Genomic DNA, 22,123 nt, shown 5'->3' with positions numbered 1-22,123 from the left:
ATTACCCTTTTCATTTACTATTTACAACCTTTAATTTTTCTTATTATATCTTACTTTTTTACATTTTATACCCCTGTTATTTTACACTTATTTTTTTTCCTTTTTGTAACTATAGTGTTTGTATCTTTTTTAGCCCTGACGAAGCCCTGCAACGTGGGGCGAAACGTTGGCTCAATAAAATAGTAGAATTTTCTACTATTTGAGGTTTTTTTTACCGCACCCGGACCATATTCCATTCATCGATACACACGGTCAATCAATAACCTTCCAGTATTCTTTAGAAAATAAAATTTATAAAAGCGTGATAAATAAAAACTAATAAATATAATAATAAAAACTGAGAAATTTGCCAAATATTAATTTGGTTGAGAAATTATTTGAACACTAATAACAGACTGAGTTACCCTCAAACGCTGCCGGCTTATAGCAACGAACAGAGACAGGAACAGATGTTACTCCTCTTCGACAGAACTCGATTTACGACCGGAGTAGGGAGCTCTTGCTTAGCGCCAAGGAAATTGGTCTCTGAAATTATTAGAGCCACTGAGACACTAAATCTATGAGTCTACTAAATCTATCCCGACCATTATATCCGTCCCTCTTTGGGATCCAACGTGAATAGGTGTTGCAACACTGGCACAACCTTCATGGTAGCTATTAGAACATGTATCGATTAGGTTAGCTGATTGATTTTGAAAATTGAAATGGTAGTCATTCAAAATTATTGTATGTGTTTCTATTCGAAATATATAAGTTAAATCTTACCGCTCAACGATTATTAGATAGTTACAGAATGCGATAGAAGAGTTATGTACGATATACTATAGGCATGATATGACGAAAGAAAATACAGAATCTATGATATTCTATACACCACTCCTATTTCACCCCCTCTCTGAAATATAAGCACATGCTTAATAATAATATAAGCATAATTAACGCCCCTTGTGGGCAATAGTATAAAAAAGTCACTTTTTTTTATTTATTAGAAGAAATTATAAGACAGTATATGCCACCTTCATCCACATTAACATCATACATAATTGATGTAACCTAAGTGGACACTCCAAATTTTCCTTCTTAATCAACTGGTACATACAACCAATTGCATTGGGAATTAGAGATAGAGACAATAGACAGTTCTCTGACCTCATACGATCCCCTGAAGAAGAATTAGCGAACGCTCAGGAGGAAGGAGAATAATATGATACGATATGGGAGGAAGACTTAGAAAGGGCTCTGGATCGTTCAAAGCTAGAGAAAGCATCAGGCAGGGACGGAATTTTTCCAGAATTTATCAAATATGGAAGTAATGAAATGACAAAATCATTGCAAGCACTTTTTCAAAAGATATGGGTATACAGTAAGGTTATTCCGAACGACTGGGAATATAATATCATAGTGCCAATTCATAAGAAAGATATTACAACAGAATGTAGCAATTACAGAGCAATGTGCTTATCCCAAGTAACATAAACTGTCCACCACTATTCTAAAAAGCAGGTTAGAGCCACACTGATAGAGCCAAAACTAGAAAAAGACCAGGGCGGATTCCGATCTGAAAGACAAACCCAGAATCACATATTCGCTCTCAGAACTATCGTAGAAAAGACATGGGATAGAAATCAGAGCAATTATGTAGCTTTTTTCGACCTAAAAGCAGCCTTCGATTCAGAAATCCGAGCCTTCGATATGAAATCTGGAGAGCACTTAGAGCCAAAAGAATTCACGCAGACCTCCTGGAAGCGATTAAATCAACCGATCAATGCCCAAAAGGAATAGTTCATATCAATGGCCGAGAGTCAAAGCCATTTTCTTTGCAAAGAGGTGTGAAACAAGGAGATAGCCCCAGTCCATTGTTATTTATTGTCTTTATGGATGAAATCCACAAAATATGCTGGAGAAGAACGGCTAAGACGGTAGTCGGTATGTGGAACATGAGGACGGTACAAGTACAGGCGTTTCTATATGCAGACGATATCGTGTTGGGGTGATAATGGCAAGAGGAACTCGCCCGCAAATAAATGAGTATTAACGGTCACAAGAGCTAGCTTATGACTGTTGCTAGATATGCAGTGGACGTTGACAATGTACAAATAGTAAGCAATGATGTAGTATTGGAAATAGTGGATTTATATACCTACCGTGGAACAATTTTCAAAAGATCTGGCAAAATAGACCAAGAAGTGTCCAGTAGGATAAATAAAGCAATTAGTATTTACTACCAGATAAGCAATACTATTGTGGGAAACAGAGAGGTAGGTAAGGATATCAAGCTCCATATCTTTAAAGCAATATATCTTCCAACACTATTATATGGCAGTGAAAGTTGGGTGACCCAAGACAAGCAAATGAGCAAGATTACGGCTGGTAAAATGCGATTTTTGCGAAGAATATTAGACAAACCTAGGCGGGATAAGATAAGGAATGAATGAATAAATAAGAGAAAAATGTCAGATCCCCTTAGTAAAATCAGTTATTGAATACCGACAGCTCCGATTGTATAGACACGTCTGTGGGGAAAGACGGAGTGCAAAGAAAATATATGGAGGGGAGGCCAACTGGTAGGAGACCACGAGGCAGTTCTAGAAGGAGTTATATGGAATATATCTAACGACTAGGTCTGGAAACAGGAAAAACGCAGGATCAAATGAAGATGCTTGCCATGGATGTGTGGACCAAGTGGTTAGAGGCTCCTCCACGCTCGAAGGCCCTTAAGGAGGATGAGAAAGGAGAAGAAGACAATAGAGGATTACATAAAAAAAAGTTCATGAAGTTCCACTCCCAGGTACCGGCCGTTTAAGGAGCAGTGACCTACAACTTGGGAAACCCAACTACAACCCGAAGACTAAAGCCCAGGATGCTGAAGGAGACCCTTTTATTAATTCAATATTTATAGTTCTACTATTGTCACTCTATAATATGGTATTATATTAATTTTTTTTCTATTCATTTTCTTAAATTTACTTTTTTTTCCATTAGAAGTTAATTATTATTTCTTTGTTAAATTCATAAATGTCGTTGTTTTAGTTATTAACTTTACTTCTAACTTTTATTTAGAATTATTATTTAAATCTCTTTATTTTAATTTTTTGTTTCATTTATAATATTGTATATAGTTAGGGGTTTCTTTTGTATGACACTATACCCCCCCCCCCATAATCAATTGTTAAAAATAAAAAATGAACCTCTTATATTAACCATGTAAGGCCCACCAGCCCTATCTGGAATTAAATAAATAAGTAAAAACTGGAACATGATCTTCATACAATTTCAATTAAGTAAATTGGTCAATTTTTTATATATTTAATGACCCCATTTCAAAATTTTAAAAACTGACCTAATCGTTAGTAATTAATCCAGCCATGAACCTACTTAATTGTTATTATAGTTTCTAGAATTTTCAATACTTAAAAACACCACAATATTTCAGAAGTGTGACTAATTATTCAAATGGATAACGAAATAATGAGAACCGATGGAGGAATAAATTGTTTTCTAGAAATTCCCCTTATTAGCGAAAAGAAAAATCAAGGATTAACTGGTAACAAGTGTAGCCCAAGTTCTTAAAGGATGGGGAATTCATAATTAGCTACAAAAATATCAGATAAAAGTCTGAAATATAAAACTGTATCAGTGCCACCAATATGCTGGTGCATGACATTCCCATATCAACTGACAGCTATCAACTAGAAAGAATAAAAACAATATATTTGATTTATCCATAAAGATGAAACAGGATAGTATGATGGAACCTAGATCTCCGAGATCTCTGTGACTTTCAACGTTACTATCTTCGTTTTTATATTTCTCTATCTTCAAGATAGAATAAGGCATAAATAAACTTAATGTTTTTTAACAATAAAACTTTATTAAGATAACAGTAGGTACATATTTATTACCAATAAGAACTTCAATTTGCGGTATTTCATATATTACAAGATTCAAGATTGGAAATACAGTTATACATTAAAACAAAAAATATATTTAAACAAATAAAGAAATTGATCAAATAAACATAAAAGTAAAAGAAATAAAAAAAAAATTGGGTAATGTCAAAAAATGTTATTCCAAATAAATTGGATTATGCATTGTAATAATACATATTCTATAAACCTTTTTTCTTTATCTCAACTCATTCTAAAAATTATAGCTTGTGATATTAATTAGAGCATGTTGGTAAACAATTAAGCTCCAATAAAAGTTGTTACAAAATCAGTGGACGTGATGCCCGAGTGGTTTGAGGCGTATGTCCTAGAGCACCCGATTTGGGACGTTTTGGGTTTGATTCTCACCTAGAGCAGTTAATATTTATTCATCTATCGACTGGTCCAGAGAAATGATTCCTGACACTCCTACCTGAGTTAATACGTGGCTGCAACTCTGGTAGCCGCCTAGAGTTAGCAATAAGGATCATTAGGCCCAATTGCCGGACTATTTGTTAGTTAGTGCAGTGCGCGCATTACACAACCTATACATGTTATCCTACTTGATGTTACCATGTTACGTCATGTTTAGGAATTATTATTATTATTACGTAGTCAGTTAGCTTGGATATTTGATTGTGTCAGGCGGTGGCTTATTTTCTTTTATATTTACGGTATTATTATGAATTAGTATTATTTATCCTCTTTGACGCGTTGAGTTTCAATTTTTCTTCTGTTTAAAACGCAAGTATTTCCTTTTTAAATTAAATTGCTTTAATTACCAATCTATTTACTTGATAAGTCAGCAGTCTCGGCAACAGATCTCTAAACTGCGTTCATTACACTGAGGGAATAATATAGGACAGTATTACAAATATATTAGGAATAACAATAATTCTATTGAAATTAAGATGTCATAATTGTTAACCTGAATAAATATACTGTAACTTACACATATTTTATGTAAATATGAATACATCTATATTAGATTTTAATATACTTGTATCGTTATCCCCGATCGTAGTATGCAGTATTGTTATGGAACTTGGTTATGTTTTTCAATGGTTAATGATAAATGTTGTTTAATATTCCTCGGAATGCAACTTATACTGAAACAGATTGTATTAATGTAGTATACATTTCACACCTCTTCTTCCCCTGTGGGTTACGCCTATGACAAGTCAATCGCGACACACTCTTAAGATAAAAAGTAGATTTTATATACAGAAAAGTTGGCCATCCCTGCTCTAGGGTAACTAGTTACGTAGATACGTAATAACGCTTTTCTAACGCTAGGTTACGTAACAAGACCTAAATGTTCCTTATGTAACCGATCTACCCCGAACCCGATATTATTCCTTCCATAACAAAATCCCTAACCACCCAAACAGTTTCTAACCTTGCTTCATCTTCCATTCCTGGCAATCCTTCGAGGCGCCTGAAAAGAAGATGGCCTCATGACCTTATATTGTAAACTGTTTTTAGAGTTCTACTACTGGGTAGTTTCTCTACATCCTGTATCATATCCTTATGTTATTATGATCAAATTTACTTGTTGTATTTTTTATACAGTTGTAAATATCAATAAATAAATTTTAAAAAAAGTTACGTAACGGCTTCTATTTTTCTGATGAGTGAAAAGTTTTACTCAAGTTTTTTTCTAAATTATTTAAGTTCATTTAATTTCAACTCAGATCAGACTAGATTGAGTTAAGAAGAATGATTGTTATAATAATAATTATAAAATCTGAAGACAATATAAATTAAATATAAACATAGCATATTCTACGCATACAGATTTTAGTTATATGGCTTTTTTTCTAGACCGAACCTTTGGGAAGGGCAGTTTGGTGATAACTCTAGTTGATATTGGAGTAGGAAGTCAGTAGGACATTAGTAAGGATCCAATACTTAGGAAGAAAAATGCCTTTTTTATACTCTCGTTTTTCTTCCTCTGAGCTTTTCTTTCCAATATTCCCTCCTCCTCCATCATGTCTTGTAGCTTGGCTACCGGTATAGTTTATCATAAGCTCACTCTAGTTAGTTTATTCGGAAACTAAACCAATATTTAATAGATAATTTTAATTATTTATACCTAGTAGTAACACCAATTATATAGACAAAGAAAAATCACGTAAGTGAAGAAGCCACATAAAGATTAAAAAATAAGATACAGCTTGTTGGACTGCCACATTACTTTCAAGATAGATTGATAATGAAAAGTATATCAGGTTCTGGAAGCAACGCAATCTGACCGGCCACAGGACAGATGACAAGTATTCTTGAATAAGAATATTATTCATACCTAAATCTTCATAAAAACCTAAATAATTGAATTGATTTAAGATGTTTTATTTTCTATAAATACGATTAATATCCACAATATCGTAATAAAAAAAAATGAATTGTCAATTGAATTGATGATGTCTGTTAAAAATCGAAACGGAGAGAGTTTCAAGAATTTATAAATAACTGAATCCTGCTTAGAGAAGATTTTTATGAAAGTTTATTTTTTTATTATTAGATTTTTATTTTAGAATAAGAATACTACAGTTAGCAAATCTTAAAAATACAGCAAATAATTTAACGAAGTAATAATGTTTTTTTCTTCCTTATATGAGGCGAATATAACGAAATTTCAACCATCACCGAATGTAAAAGCACAGGAAAAAAAAACGAAATCTTAACTTGAAGTTAACAATTTTTGATTAGCTACGATTGCGCAGTTTTAGACCCCTTAGTAGGGGCTTAAAAATATATTTTTTGAAAAATTATAGGAAGGCATTAAGTTTCACTATGCTTATTTGCCTTAGCAACCTCGTTAATTGTAGCGACGCCGGTTCGATTCCGGCCTCGGAGGTTTGACTTTTATTTCGTGGCGGCCCAACGGGATGAAAATTAGACCTTTCCACTTTTATTAGAAGGGAGTGGTAATCTGTAGAATATCCCCCGTATGTCAGAAATCAATGACCAGGAAGTAGATAAAAAGATTAAATAATAGGTTGGGCCGTTCTATATAAATTTAAAGGAGAGCAGGTATTTTGAAAAGTAATGCTGATAAATTGTATAGCTTTGCTAAAAACAAACTTTTAATTTAACCTATTTTGAAAACAAATCAATTGCTTAATGTGACCACTAACCACCAATTCACTTAGTCAATCGTACAAATACATGAGGAAAAAATTAGAACAAGAGCCCATGAGGAGAAAAAAGTCAGTTATTTTACCCCAATTTTTGATTACTTTAATGAAAACTATGTATCATTACTAGTCAAAACTGGTGACTCTGTCAAGTATACGTAGGGGGAATAAAAAATGGCGGCTTTTCAAAAATGTTAAAAATAATTGGAAGATTATTGATGATTGACCATGTGCATAGAAAAATGGAATATGGTCCGGGTGCGGTCAAAACAACTCAAATAGTAAATAATTATACTATTTTATTGAGCCAACGTTTCGCCCCACGTTGCAGGGCTTCGTCAGGGCTGTTTTGACGGATGTCTCATGAATGTCATGAAATCTCAGGAACTATGTTACTTACAGATGTCTATTAACACTAAAATTAAAGCTAGTCTATTGAGCTATAAAGTAGTTGATTACTTTTTTCCTAGGAGTAGTAGTTTTTGTATTTGCTAAAATAAATTGATTTGTAGTTGTTCGGACAAATTTATATTCATATGCGAATATCATAAAAACTATTATCCCTACGAAGATAAGTGTTATAAACTACTTTATAGTAAGTTAAATTTCCTTTATTTTGAGTACTGGCAGACATATGTGCGTCTTATGCATCTAGAGATATATTTTTTAAAACATAAAACATTCTAATTTTTCAGTAGATTTTTTAGATATGTTGTTTTTTAAAAAGGTTATATCTCGAGAACTATTCGACGTAAATAGCTCTATTAGAGCTCATATTACAGAAAATTTACTTTTCTTTAAATAATGTTCTTTTAGATTTTCTACCGTTGTTGGTAGTTTTTAAGATATAGAGCTCCGAATAAAAAATTAATGTTTTAAGGTTTTGAGACAGCCGCCTTTTTTTATTCCCCCTACCTGTACTTGGCAGACTCATCAGTTTTTACTAGTAATTTTACATAGTTTTCATTAAAGTAATCAAAAATTAGGGTGAGATAACTGCCTGTTTTTCTTCCCGGCTCTTGCACTAAATGGTTTGTGCTTAACTCTCAGAATACCCACAGATGGAAAAGAAATTCCAATGTGGGCGTTGGTCCTGAAAGGAGAGATTGGGACGAGGGACTGCTAAAAATGTGCATTGATTATACCTAACCGTGTATTAGGAGGTCCCTACAGAGCTACAAGTCCCGCGGAACATAAACATGGTAACAGACAAAACCGGTCCTTAAGTAATGCATAATTCAGATACGTCGCAATATGTGCTCCAGCGGGCAATCTACTCCGGCAAAACTGATTCATATTTATTGCGATTTTATATACAGCAAGAGGCTCTTTGGTTTAGCTACTCATTTCGGTGAGGATTCCGAAGGGGAGCCTTCAATTTCGGCTCGGTAATTATTTTGGGATTACTGCGGTATTAGATACCAGAAAATATCCAGTATTTGTTTTTTAAATGCTTTCCTATTTAGGAAACCGTCCAATAAGTGAAACTCTGCTTGCTTGTGAAGATATAGGGTTCAATATTTTATACAATGATTAATATCATCCATTAATGAACTTTCTTTTATTCAATTATTTTACATACAAAGTTTCGGAGTATTCTTCCGTCTTTAGGATATTCTATAAAAACATTATAACCAAACTAATAACAGTTACATATCCTTATTCTTAATTCATCTATTGTCTTTAAATGTAATCATTTAACAATATTAATATATTTTTTTGTATGTTTAAATGCTGTAACATTCATTTTATTTTTAACAATAATAATAATAATCTTTAATTATTCTAGCATTGGTCCCTTTAGAATAATTTACAGGCGTCAAAATAAGGCTTTAGAACCTTAGAGGAAATTACAAGATGTCATAAAATAAAATAATACAATGAATTTAAAAAGAAACAAATGAAAACAATAATTAACAGAATATATAAAATAATGATAAAACAAATAAAATAAAACCACTTGTCATATCATAAAACATAAGATGACTTCTGATAGTAAATAAAAAGAAAAGAAAAATGATAAAAAATCAAATACAATTAAACTAAAAAATAATAAATGAAAAGATATAATTTCTGCTAGTAAATATTCATATGTATAATTATAAACGAAAATCTAACACATAAAATACAGAAAATATATAAAGATTTTTTAAAACTTCCGGAATTGGGTGGACAGAAGGCAGTCGAAGATACCGGATTTGAAGATTGGAAGGGTATTAGAACTACGAATAAAGGAGGAAATAGAATTCCATAGCGAAGAGGAACGGATGTGGAAAGGTCTGCCAAAGCCTGCGGTTCGATGGGCAGTTACATGTAAGTCTGAAGGCCGTGAGCGGGTATTGCGGGAATGGACTGAGGATTTAAAGTGAAGGATTTCTGAGATGTACGATGGACGGCGGGATTGGATAACTTGATAGAGGAAGAAGGCAAGGAAATATTTACGACGGAAGGAGGAGTAAAGCCACTTCAACTCTTCATAAATCGGGTGACAGAGGCGTCTCTGGGGACCCCAAATATGAAATCCTATTGTCCAAAATATATTAATTGAAGAGTTTCATATATTATTTCCTTCTTAAAGTGCTACCAATGGGTAGTTTCTCTACACGCCTGTAACACTCCAATTGAACTGAGATCAAATTTACTAAATTTATTATAATGTTCAGTTGTAAATACCAATAAATAATTTTTTTTTTTTAATTCATTTCCGTCACATTTTTTAAATTTTCAGCAAAAAGTGTTCCTTTTTCTTTACGTATTCGACTTGTCACTGTCACAAGACCAGAGAGTAATATACAGATCCCCTGTATTTTATACTATATGTACCATATATCTACCATATACTATATATTTATTCATTTTTAATTTAAGTGTTTATTTACCAATATTTATCTTTAATTTAGCTACATTATAATATTCTGAATTATTATTAATTATATTATGAATATTCGTGTTTTTATTTTATTTGAAAATAATAATAACCTAAATGTTATATTTTAATGAACTGATGTGAAAAATCTATTTTTGAAATTTTAATATTATTTTTAAAAATTTCAAACTTTCTGTATACTACATTTCAGGACCATCACCCCATCATCTGGCATACTGCAATTCACAACAATCAAATTTCAAATTTAAACACCAAAACAATAATTCAAAAATTAAATAAGTAATTACCATATTATTAAAAAAAATTATTAAAGATGATTTTATATATGATATAACTACTATTCTGCTTATTAGTCCACATTTGAACTACAATAATATCAATTGTTATCAACTTTTTATACAATTTTGTTATACAAGTTGTTTGAAATGAGAATATTCTTTCTAAGGTTAATCCGACAATTCTAATAGCTATAAAACTACTTTCATCCTTATATTAACGATTTCTATTTGTTAAAAGATGTAATTAAAAGTTTATTTCTGTGGTCAAACCTATGACATTTCTACATTTATCTGATATGATATTAACTAGATGGTTTGAAATTTATTTGTAATATCTGTGTAATGAGCACTTAAATTATTTGTATCTAATTTAAAATTCACCACACTTTTTCATTATTATTTTTGTGGATTTGAAAAAACAAAATTATTTTCTAGTTTCATGTTTTGTTGGACCAGTGCTGTTTTGTTTTTATTTTTTTCTATTTTAAAAATTATTATTATGACGGTTAATTCTAGTCTTTAATTTTTTGGAGGTTACTTTATTCATTTTATTATACTTTATGATTATTTATAAATTTAATTTTTATTTTGAGCTTATTTATGATATTTTGCGCCCTATTTTAGCCAGCTATCACATCACTTAAAAATATTTTAAATCCAATGAAATTTTACATCACATTTTTAAGGTTAACATTCAAAGAGAGTCAAATATATATAGTAAAAAGGCTGCACAATATTAAATGTATATTATCTTTCTTCCATTGTTTCGATTATAATCCATTCTGAACAAAAACATTAAATAAGTATTGAATTAAATAACAACATTTATAAAACAGTTTTTCTTTATTAATACTTTGAAAATAACGTATACAGAGAATGAATGATTGATCATTTTTATTATAGTTAATACCATTTCCACCATGAAAATCATAAGAACTTGTTTATTTTAATTTTGTTTTTAATCTTCGTTTATTATAACCCCTTTATTGTGCCATCTCATTTATTGCACATTTCCCTTCTCTAATAAATCCTGCATAATTTGAGAATAATATTATTTTTGTAAATTGTTATTAGATTTTTTTTATATTATTATATTAGGTATTTTTGAAGAACTCCTTCCTATTAATATCTTGATTAATATATTTTTTGATTAACGTTTTTGGAGCTTTTCCTTATTTTCAGGATTAACAATCTGAAATAATTTTACCGTCTTATAAATTATACACCTTCGTTTAAGTGTTAATATTGTTTTTTAATTCGTAATAGCCTTTTTTACCTTATCAGTAGTTACATTGTCATTTTTATAAATATCATTAATTATATATTAAATCCTTCATTGATATATTTTATAATGTACACTAATTGAAAGGAATTTATTTTCGCTATCACATTGAAATGAATGGACCTGAATGAATGAATTACCTCTTACTCATATATCTTTGAAGTCGTCTCTGTCCAGCATCTTTCCTTGCTTTTAAAATATATTACTAATTCCTTTTTCTAATTTTAATTTAATTTTTTAATAATATTTTTGAATTATTAGTGACTATAGAAACTGACAGTTGTTAATTTTATCTGCATAATTGATATTAATATTTTTTAAAATTTCATAATTAACAGTATTTTGTTATCAAGATAGCCTCTTTTAACTTTGTGTTTTATGCTATTTTTATCTTTTTCAAAACAAGTTTAAAATTATCAGAAAAAAAATTACATATTATTGAAATACTTAGCGTAATGAAGACAAATAAAAAACATACTTTGGATATCAGTTAAGTGAACCAGTTTCTATTGTGTCACTACATTCAATGCAGAACTGCGTTATCTCTGCTTGAATAAAGGCTAATAAAGAAAAATGAGATATATAAAACAATGAGATAGCCGGAAAAGAGAGACGGGAATAAGGGCAATTATATCGTTAGCCCTGGTAACTAGAGATAGGACCATCCTAAAAACTACCATCGTACTGGGGATGATAAGTCCCTCGGGAAAATTACCGCTTCCTGGTGTGTGCAAACCGCAGCCAGTGCCCCCACCAATCGCTGGCCCTATAAATCCCTTCTCCCTTTCTCAGTTCTCGTTTTTTCCCTTCGTTTATGCCCTTGGGATCCCGGTGTTCTCTACAATCTGATCCCCCTTAGTCAATAAATATCTCTTTTACGGCCCGGGCTCCGATATATGGAAATATTTTTATCTCCCTTTTTGTCAGTGCGAATAGGTCGTACGGCCTGTTTTTATATTCGGTAAACGATTTGGTAATAGGATGGGTTCCTGAAGAACAAATATTCGAAATTGATTTTGTTTTTATTTTTTCTTCAGCATTATCAGTTAAGCGAAATGGTGGTTTGAAGATAAATAAACAAATAAATAAAAACTTCTAACATGCCATTTTTATCGGAAGCTAACTGGTTAACAGTATGTAATTGACAGGTAGGAAGGATATTTACAAAAATAACAGAAAACTATTTATTTTTTAGTTGTGGGATAATATACTATTATCAAAAATAATTTGATTTCAATATTTCACTTCTGCGTTGTTTTTTGGGGGGCCAGGAAATTGTATGAAAAAAGAATAATATAACTTACTTTTTGCTAATCTATCAAAAAGCTCGACGAGTACACTGAAATAGAAATATAAGGGTTATCTACCGACGTAAAAAACAACGGCAATAATTATTTAAAGGGCCGAAAAACTCACATTCAGAGGAATTAAAATAACATGGACAATTAATAACCTTTGATCCATATGAAATATGTCTCAAACTATTACTGGAAAGTTTTGTCTTCTACAATCGCTACAAAGTCCATGGTACACGGAATTCCACCCCAGACATAGCGAGGAATCGGCGATCAACCAAAATTGGCCTTGCGATAGACTTGTTGGACACCCCTGATCTCTACAACTTTGTTTTTTAAATTAAAAAAAAATCAATAGATTAATAATAAAAAAGTACCAACTTTTTTTTTTTAAGTTATTTAATGTAATTTACTACTGTTCAAAATAATACAATAGGTAAATATGTTGTATATTTCATATACACTTGTAAATCTTGGGAAGGAACCACCCATTGGTACTTCAGACATTAATTCAAATTAGAAGGTCCCGTGGCCATCTTCTTTTCAGACGCCTCGGAGGATTATCAGGGATTGTTATTACATTATTATAATACAGGGATTATTATATTATTATTATACAGGGATTATCAAGGATGAAAGATTAAGAATTAATGGGTTTGGATGGCTAAGGAGTTTGAAATGAAAAGATGCGTATATGTTTTGGATCAAATCTGCAACGAATGGGATGTTTGAAAACATTTGAGTTTTTTCTTCATCTGATCGTGTCCAAGTCTTATTTTCAGTGAGAAGTGGAAGTACCAACTTAAAAGGGAAATATGAACTGAGGCAAGTGTTTATAACAAAAAATAAAACGTAAATACGTTGAAATATTTGGACATATATAAAATAAAGTTGTTAAGAATATCACGAAATGTTCTTAAGAAGCATTAGATAAAGAAGTTGTAGAAAGAAACATATGAACACACTAAAAATCTATTTCTGGTAATAGTACAAGAGCCGAGAAGAAAAACAATCTGTAAAGAAAAACAATTTCATGTAAAATATATCTCACCCCAAATTTTGATTACTTTAATGAAAACAATGTATAATTACTGGTCAAAATTGATGAGTCTGCCAGGCATAGGTAAGGGGAATAAAAAATGGCGGCTTTTTCAGAACCTTAAAAAAAAACATTAATTTTTCATTCGGAGCTCTATATCTTAAAAACTACCAACAACACTAGAAAATCTAAGAGAACATTATTTAAAGAAGAGTAAATTTGCTGAAATATTTGCCCTAAAAGAGCTATTTACGTCCAGTAGTTCACGAGATATAGCTTTTCAAAAAGCAAAATTTCTTAAAAATCTACTGAAAGATTAGTTGTTAGTTAATTTATTTTGAGAAATCTATATCTCAAGAACTATGTGACGTACAGATGTCTATTAGCACTCAAATTAAAGACAGTTTAATGGACTATAAAGAAGTATATGACCTTTACCTTCGTAGGAATAGTAGTTTTCATGATATTTGCTGAAATAAATTGATTTTATTTATTAACTTATAGTTGATCGGACAATAAGTTTGATTTATGAAAAACTTCATTTCAGAAACCATTGGACGTACAGATGTCTGCCAGCGCTCAAATTAAAGCTAGTTGAATTTATTATAAGATAGTTAATTATATTTATCTTTGTAGGAGTAGTAGTTTTTATGATATTTGACAAAATTTTAATTTCTAGTTGTTGGTATAAACTATTAGATTTTTGAAAAAAATATATCTCTAGATCCATATGTCTGCCAACACTCAAAATAAAGAAAATTTAACTTACTATAAAGTAGTTTATGACACTTATCTTCGTAGGGGTTTTAGTTTTTATGATATTCACAGATGAATATAAATTTGTCCTAACAACTATAAATCAATTTATTTTAGCAAATTTCATGTAAACTATTACTCTTACGAAGATAAACATCATAAGCTACTTTATAGTTCATTAAACTAGATTTACTTTTAGTGCTAATAGACTTATGTACGTCAAATGGTTTTTGAGATATAAATTTTTTAAAATAAATTCACTAACTACTGATCGTTCAGTACGTCCCATACAACATTTTTTATGAAATGTTGCTTTTTAAAAAGCTATATCTCCAGAACTATTAAACGTAAATAATTCTATTAGGATTCATATTTTAGCAAATTTACTCTTCTTTAAATGACGTTCTCTTGGATTTTCTAGTGTTGTTGGTAGTTTTTAAGATATAGAGCTCCGAATGAAAAATTAATGTATTTTTAAGGTTTTGAAACAGCCACCATTTTTATTCCCCCTACCTATACTTGGCAGACTCATCAATTTTGACTATTAATTATACATAGTTTTCATCAAAGTAATCAAAAATTGGGGTGAGATAACTGCCTTTTTTCTCATCTTGGGCTCTTGTACTATAAGAACATAATAACGCATATCTTTGGTTTCAGTTTTTCTATTTTATGATTTTTTAAAAAGTAATATACGGATTATTTCCTTAAGTAAATTGTTTTATAACAACGAACGTTAATAACGAAACTGTTTTAAGTCATAGAATCCCATAAAGCCAATAAACCGTTCTTTCAAATCTTAAGATGATTCAACTCATTTGTAAAATTTCAGATTTGATTTAGTAACTGCTTTGAGACATTGTATAATTTGAATTAACATTCACTTTAAAAAAAAATACGGTTTGATAGGCTAAATTTTATATTGCTCGTGATCTATGAGCTCCTCTAACCCTTGATCTAATTAAAAACTTTTGCCCTTCTGCTGAAGGATACCGTCATACACCTCAAGTTTTGCAATTTTGTAGAGGAATCTTCCTGGTCCAGACTTTTTCCCTATAATGTATTAGCATTTTAATGACGACCAATTTCGAATGAATAAAAACCAGGTATTACCTCGTATATTATTCACTTAACTATTAGACATTTGTGAAATAATTACTATTATACTATTAACTACTTAATCTGTGATAATTCAAATGTACAAAAAAATCTTCATACCATTCTGAAATACAATTTTCAAAATCATAAAAATCAAAATGGCTAAAAATAATTACCTAGAGAACAATAGCGTCCCCAGATAAATGCATAAGATCGTAATGTTGATTTAGAAGCTTAGAAAATTTAAGCAAAAAATTGGTTAATCAGAATATTATGATTGGAAATGAAAAAGAATATTTTATATAGTAGCTAGACTAACAATATTACTTTTTTTCGCGATTTTTCATTTTTATTATTATTTTGAGGTTTAGTAAATTTTTCCAGAAAGTTTAGTTTTTTTATTCCATTCAACGGTCGAATATGATCGTTGTAAATATAAGTTTTACTGATGTAACTAAATAAAATATTAGGAACATTACGATAGCGAACTCTGTACATCTTCCACATCTATAATAATAATAGGAGGTGGCAAAAACTGTAATACACAACAAGAGAATTACTAATAAGAAGTTATGTAATACACTTCAAATTTAAATAATTTATATATATATTTTTTACTCGAAGATTTAAAATATACTTTTAATATTTACAAAGTTGACCTGAATAAAAATATTACGAAAACACAATACCGTTTTGTCCGAATACAGAGTGACCAAAAACCGTTGGTTATTAATCAAATAGTTGGTGTAATAGGACCAATTCAATATAAAACCAATTTTGGTGACCTTATTTCAGAAATAGAATAGTCGCGATCAACGTCTTGTTTGTAATACTATTTCCAATAAAACCATTTTGTTGCCAAATAAACAGTACATCGTAAAAAGTGTTTTAAAAACAAAATAAATATTTGCATGCAATATTAAATCAGATTTTGTTCTCCATTAGCTCTCAAATATGTTCTTATTCTTGTCTTATTTATTATGTTTTATTGTTTAACTGTGTATTACTATTTGCAGATTTTAACCGTATTGTTTGTTCTGTTTCAGATATTCATTGCTGTACAAGAAATCGATTTTTGAAAGATTAATTCTACAAATGGAAAAAACACGTAAGCAGTGGTGTCACATGCATCGGGAGATTGGAAAAATAACACAATTTCTCAACGATGTTGTGGGCTAAACATCAGAAAATGGTACTAATAATTTTCGTCCTTTTTGGAGTGGCCTACGCTTGGGCATGCCCCGAATCCTGTATATGTAAATGGAAAGGGGGAAAGCAAACTATAGAATGCGTCAACAAGACGCTCATCACAATACCTTCTAACATGGACCCAGGCACACAAGTTCTCGATTTTGCTGGCAACAATTTGAACAAATTACCCAAAATGAGATTCGAAAACATGGGCCTAATCAATCTACAGAAGATATACTTATCGAGGTGTAGGATCAAGGCGATAGACCGAGACGCGTTTAAAGGTTTAACCAATCTCGTCGAACTGGACCTCAGCGAAAACTACATCACTTCCGTCCCGACAGAAACATTCCACGACTTTCCTACTCTGATGAGATTAGCCTTGAACGGAAATCCCATTGAGGTTCTACGCAGCGCTGCCTTTCGGCGCCTTACCTACCTCACCACTCTCGAGCTAAGCAATTGCAAGATCAAATCTATCGAAGATGGCGCCTTCGAGGGTTTATCCAGTTTAGAGTGGTTAAAACTGGATAACAACAGAATAAAGTACATTAAAGGTTCCAATATTCTACCTAAAGATCTGCACGGGATCGATTTGCATCACAATCCCTGGCAATGCGATTGTAATTTGATCGATATCAGAAATTGGTTGTTGACTTACAACATTCCGCACTCTATTGAACCCACTTGCGAATTCCCTGCGAGGCTCCAGAACAAGGAAGTGAAAACCCTACCTTTAGAAGATCTAGCTTGTTTGCCAGACGTAACACCGACAACATTCTATTTAGAGATAGCAGAAGGTAAAAACGTTTCCCTCCAATGCAGGGTGACAGCAATACCTGAAGCCCGAGTATCTTGGTGGTATCAAGGTGAGGTTTTGCAGAACGACTCAACGGTTGCTCCTGGATTGCATCTTTATTATTTTCTAGAAGAAGGAACGACCGAAAAGAGATCAGAATTGTTTATATTTAATACTAACGTTGATGATAACGGTACATTTGTGTGTATTGCTGAAAATCAAGCAGGAAGGTCACAATCAAATTACACCATAAGAATTGTATTGACTAAGGAACCTGTTGTAGGATTGGCTGTGATTCCTCAGGCTTATGTGGTTGCATTGTCAGCTGCAATTATTGTGATAGGGCTTTTAGGAGTGATATGTATCGTTTTGTGTTTTATACAATGTCGAAGGCAGAAAAGAAGAAAGAAGAAAAAAGACCGAAGTAAAGTCGCCGGTATCCAAAATCAACAGCAGATGGATAAAATTCCGGCTCCGCGCGAAGACACGATTACCAGGGTGACTGCAAGCGTTGCGGTCCCAAAGCCTAACGGGCCGGTTTTGAATCAAGAGATGATGGCGTTTGCTACCGGTCCTGGAGTGCTGGTAATACCAAACAATCTCAGCTACACCAGCCCTCCGGTACCGCAAACGTTTCAAGACAAGAATCCTGATTTGATCAACGACACGGGCAGTAAGGAGTGGAACAAAGAGAGTGAAGAAGGTGAAAAGATATGGGCAGGAGGGACTCTCCCAAGACGAGACATTTTTCCAAAGCACCTGACAGCAGATGTCCATCTCTCTCCTGGAAAGTTCATTGACGTCGATGGATACCCAGTGGATTACGGCCTCCCAAAGCTCCCTGGTCCGTTTCCTGTGGTAATGCCACCACAAGCCTTCTACAGAACCCTCCCTCATAAATCACGTCAAGGAATCACGGCGAGGTTTTCGAGAGAAGCTGAATGCATACACTACGCACCTGGAGATGTCCGGTACACTGCCGAAGGCTATCCGTCCTTCCAAGACCCGTTCATCTCCCCACCCGTGGGATATCGAAGCGACGCCGCTTCTCAGTGGCCGGAATCCGGCTTAGACTCTCTAAGGACTGTCTCCGCTCAGACCTCGGAAGTTGAACCTATCCCGGAGCGACAGGAACTGACAGAAAGCCCTGATGAGGGGTACGTTGGTGAGGGTGGGGATTCTTCCGTTAACTGACAAGAGAGGAACAATGGTAAATCCAAGGAGTCCTTCATACCATAAAGAAGTGGTGTTTAATTGATCTGGGAGAAAGCTCAGTCGTTTGGTGCAAGTCGTGGCCAGTACAGATATCATATGATCAGGGTATTATCTTGTGCAACAGTTTTTATTTATTGCAAGTGCTCAATTTTTGAAAATGTACTCATATCTGGAACTGTAATTTGCACTGCATAGCATAAGAAATAGATGTTAATATTATTTATTAATTTACAAAAATTTTATTTTCATTTTTATTTTTTATGAGAGATGTATACTGTAAATTTGCGATTGGTTCAAATTTACAATGATAGTTTTAAAACAATGGAATGTAAATAACTGTACTTCAAACCATTTACTATTGGCTAGTCTTATCATTATTTTTTTTCATGTTCGTACAATATTGAATATTGAACTTTGTTGTGTTATCGACCTCTTAATTCCAAAGTCATTTCCAATTATTTTTCTTTTCTCGATTGATACTTGCTCAATTTTCTGCCCCATTCCAATCCTATCTTATTACAGATATAGTTTAGGAGCCAATGACACTTTTATTGAACAGACGAACACTACTAATACCCTAAGCCGATTGCCCTTAACATACATTTATTTTTTTTAATACAGGTGCATTTTCGAAACTGAAGCACTGGAACAGTAATGGGAACAATTTAAAACATAATTATTTGAAAATACTTCTATTTACTGCATTCATGAAAAGTATATCCAGCGGAGATTGTACTTTTTAACACTAGTTTTGGAATAGTTGAGATATAACGTATAAAATAATTTGAGATGTATCTACAAAAGTTTTTTAAAATTTTTAATAATAATTAATTATATACGATTTCGAATCTATTTTTATTGTCTATTGTTAAGCCATAAACCTGGTTTTTGCCACAGTTTTGGAAATGCGGCTGACTCTGTCGTTTAATGTTATAGTAAATTATAATATTTAAATATATACCTGCAGCTGATCGAAACCAGGTCGGTAAAATAAAACCGAAATATTTGCATGTTTGAGCTCCACAGTTTTGAAAACCCATCATGTTATCTTAATTTCAGCTTTCGCTTATTGACTTCCTTAGTGCATTTACCTCCCCATAAATTTCAGAGTTTCTTGTTTTATTTGAATGTAACCTTACAATTTGACCAAAAAGACTCCAAATTTTATTAAGAATACATTTGTTTTGGACAGGAAGACATGCCAATAGAGCTTTTAATCGATAAGAAAATTTTTTTAATGACATTGGAAGTCATACGTTCGTTCGTTGAATGAATGAGACATTGGCTCCTAGACTAGAATAATTGTTGAAAATAAACCAACACTATATGATTTTTTTGAACTCCTTTCATCATTTCCGTTCATAAATATCTTAATTTGTGCTATTTCAGAGACTGAATTTCTGATAATGTTTGGCCTAGATTTTTTTAATTTATTTGGTTTTAAACTTTCTAATAATTGATGTTTTCTCTAAATATTTATTGGATTTAGCATCTTCTGCCTGATTCATGTATGGGACTCTTTATCTGTATAAACTGTTATAATCTAAGATAATGGATGTCATTTAGATACTATGCAATATACATTTTAATAAATGTGTTTATCAATGTAAAATAAAAAGAATATAACCATAAACAAAAAATCTTTAAATTGATATGACTACATTTGATGTTTCTTAAACATGTACATTGAGTAGTTTTTTAACATTAAGTGTTACAAGAATTAATTATTTTAACTGAACATATAGTGATGAATGAGTATTGCTGAATGAATTGCTGATGAATGTTGCAAAATTAACTCTAAAAACTACATTTATCTGATAAGTAAATATTTATATGTAATGAAAATGTTTGGTGTAATATTTTAAAAACATTTATTGATAATAGTATTCCATTTATTCCGATTCCATTTACACAAATGGTATTTAACAATCCAAGATACAAAACTATCAATTGAAGAGTTTGCTGCAAAAATAAGATATAGCTTGACAAGTTAACAGAGAACTTTGTGGGCAAGCATTAGGGGCGGGATGCTATAAAAGAGAGATAATGAAACAAGTACTATTAGATTTCCATTTGAAAATTTTTTTTGTTATAATTTTCTCAATTTCGTGTACTTAATCGTAATCTGATTTCTATTTAATTAAATCAAACATCTTAACAAATATGAATTTTTTTTTAAATTTAGCTATTTGTTTTTAAAAATAAAGCACCATAAACAATTTATTATTTGTGTTATGTTAACTTAAAAATTAATTAAATCTGTTTTTAAACACTAAATGACAAAACTGTCACTGTAAACTGAATTAAAAAAACAGATCATATTTAAAAAATATTGGATTAAATCACAATACAAACAAGTTACAACAAAACTTTTACAAGAATGCTTGGAGGAAGGAGTATAATGCAGAGCACTAGAAAAAGTGAAGCCAAAAATGAACACCGGGGACGCCGAAGAGGAGTAGGAGCCAATCACCGGCTGCCTTCTATTTCAGTTTAGATAACAATGACTGAAACTCCTATTAATCTCGATTTATCCTGATCTCCAAGGGCGTGATTACTCCCCTCTTTTTGGCTTCACCTTCCCTTTTTAGGAGTATGATATAGCACCTTCGTGCAAGAATGAGGTGGATAATTATTGTTAGAGCCTATCCCATTAACTAAAATTGCAACAAACGATTTTTTTTTCTTTATTATTATTTATCAAATTTTCTATCTTTCCTTTCAATCTTACCAAAATATTTGGTAGTAATTTCAGTTAAAATTATATCTTTCGATACACAATAACTTATGAATGAATTTTGTAGCAACCACTTTTTTCCATAATTTAGATATTTCAACTTTTACGATAACAATTCCTAGAAATGTAAAAATAAAAAAAAAGAACATGAAAAGATTTTATTTTTGTATTTTAAATAAAAATAACTAACATTAACAACAGTAATAACTAATGGGGCAGCTCCATATCTTCAATAATGTGAAAAACACCGTTTCGAAGCTAACTCTTCAATTTTCTGACATTATTTTTTTTTAATGATGTCACAAAGAAAGTATTTATTTTCCAAACGCTTCTAAAAATATGTAATATCTTCAAATGTTTATAAGATTGTACATGACAAAAAAATTATGAATGACATATATATACAAAATATTACCTGTTCCTATTAATGTACTGGAGTAAATGGATCACTGTTAATAATTGTAGCTTATTTTAAATGTT

At 31.6% G+C, this 22,123-nt stretch overlaps 1 protein-coding gene across 1 annotated transcript in view; it reads left to right on the top strand.

Moving 5' to 3' along the window:
* Window positions 1-22,103, top strand: part of kek2 (kekkon 2) — a 610,704-nt gene extending 588,601 nt beyond the window's left edge. The window contains exon 5 of the mRNA XM_067052680.1: window positions 16,748-22,103. Coding sequence (XP_066908781.1) covers window positions 16,867-18,885 — 2,019 coding nt within the window. The 5' untranslated portion in view covers window positions 16,748-16,866 and the 3' untranslated portion in view covers window positions 18,886-22,103. The remainder of the gene's footprint in view (window positions 1-16,747) is intronic.
* The last annotated feature ends 20 nt before the right edge of the window (window positions 22,104-22,123 follow it).

The sequence above is a fragment of the Halyomorpha halys genome, unplaced genomic scaffold (assembly GCF_000696795.3).
Source record: "Halyomorpha halys isolate HHAL.00 unplaced genomic scaffold, Hhal_1.1 Scaffold222.1, whole genome shotgun sequence".
Taxonomy (NCBI): Eukaryota; Metazoa; Arthropoda; class Insecta; order Hemiptera; family Pentatomidae; genus Halyomorpha; species Halyomorpha halys.
Note: the sequence above shows the minus strand (reverse complement) of the source record. Positions and strands in the feature narration are given on the sequence as shown.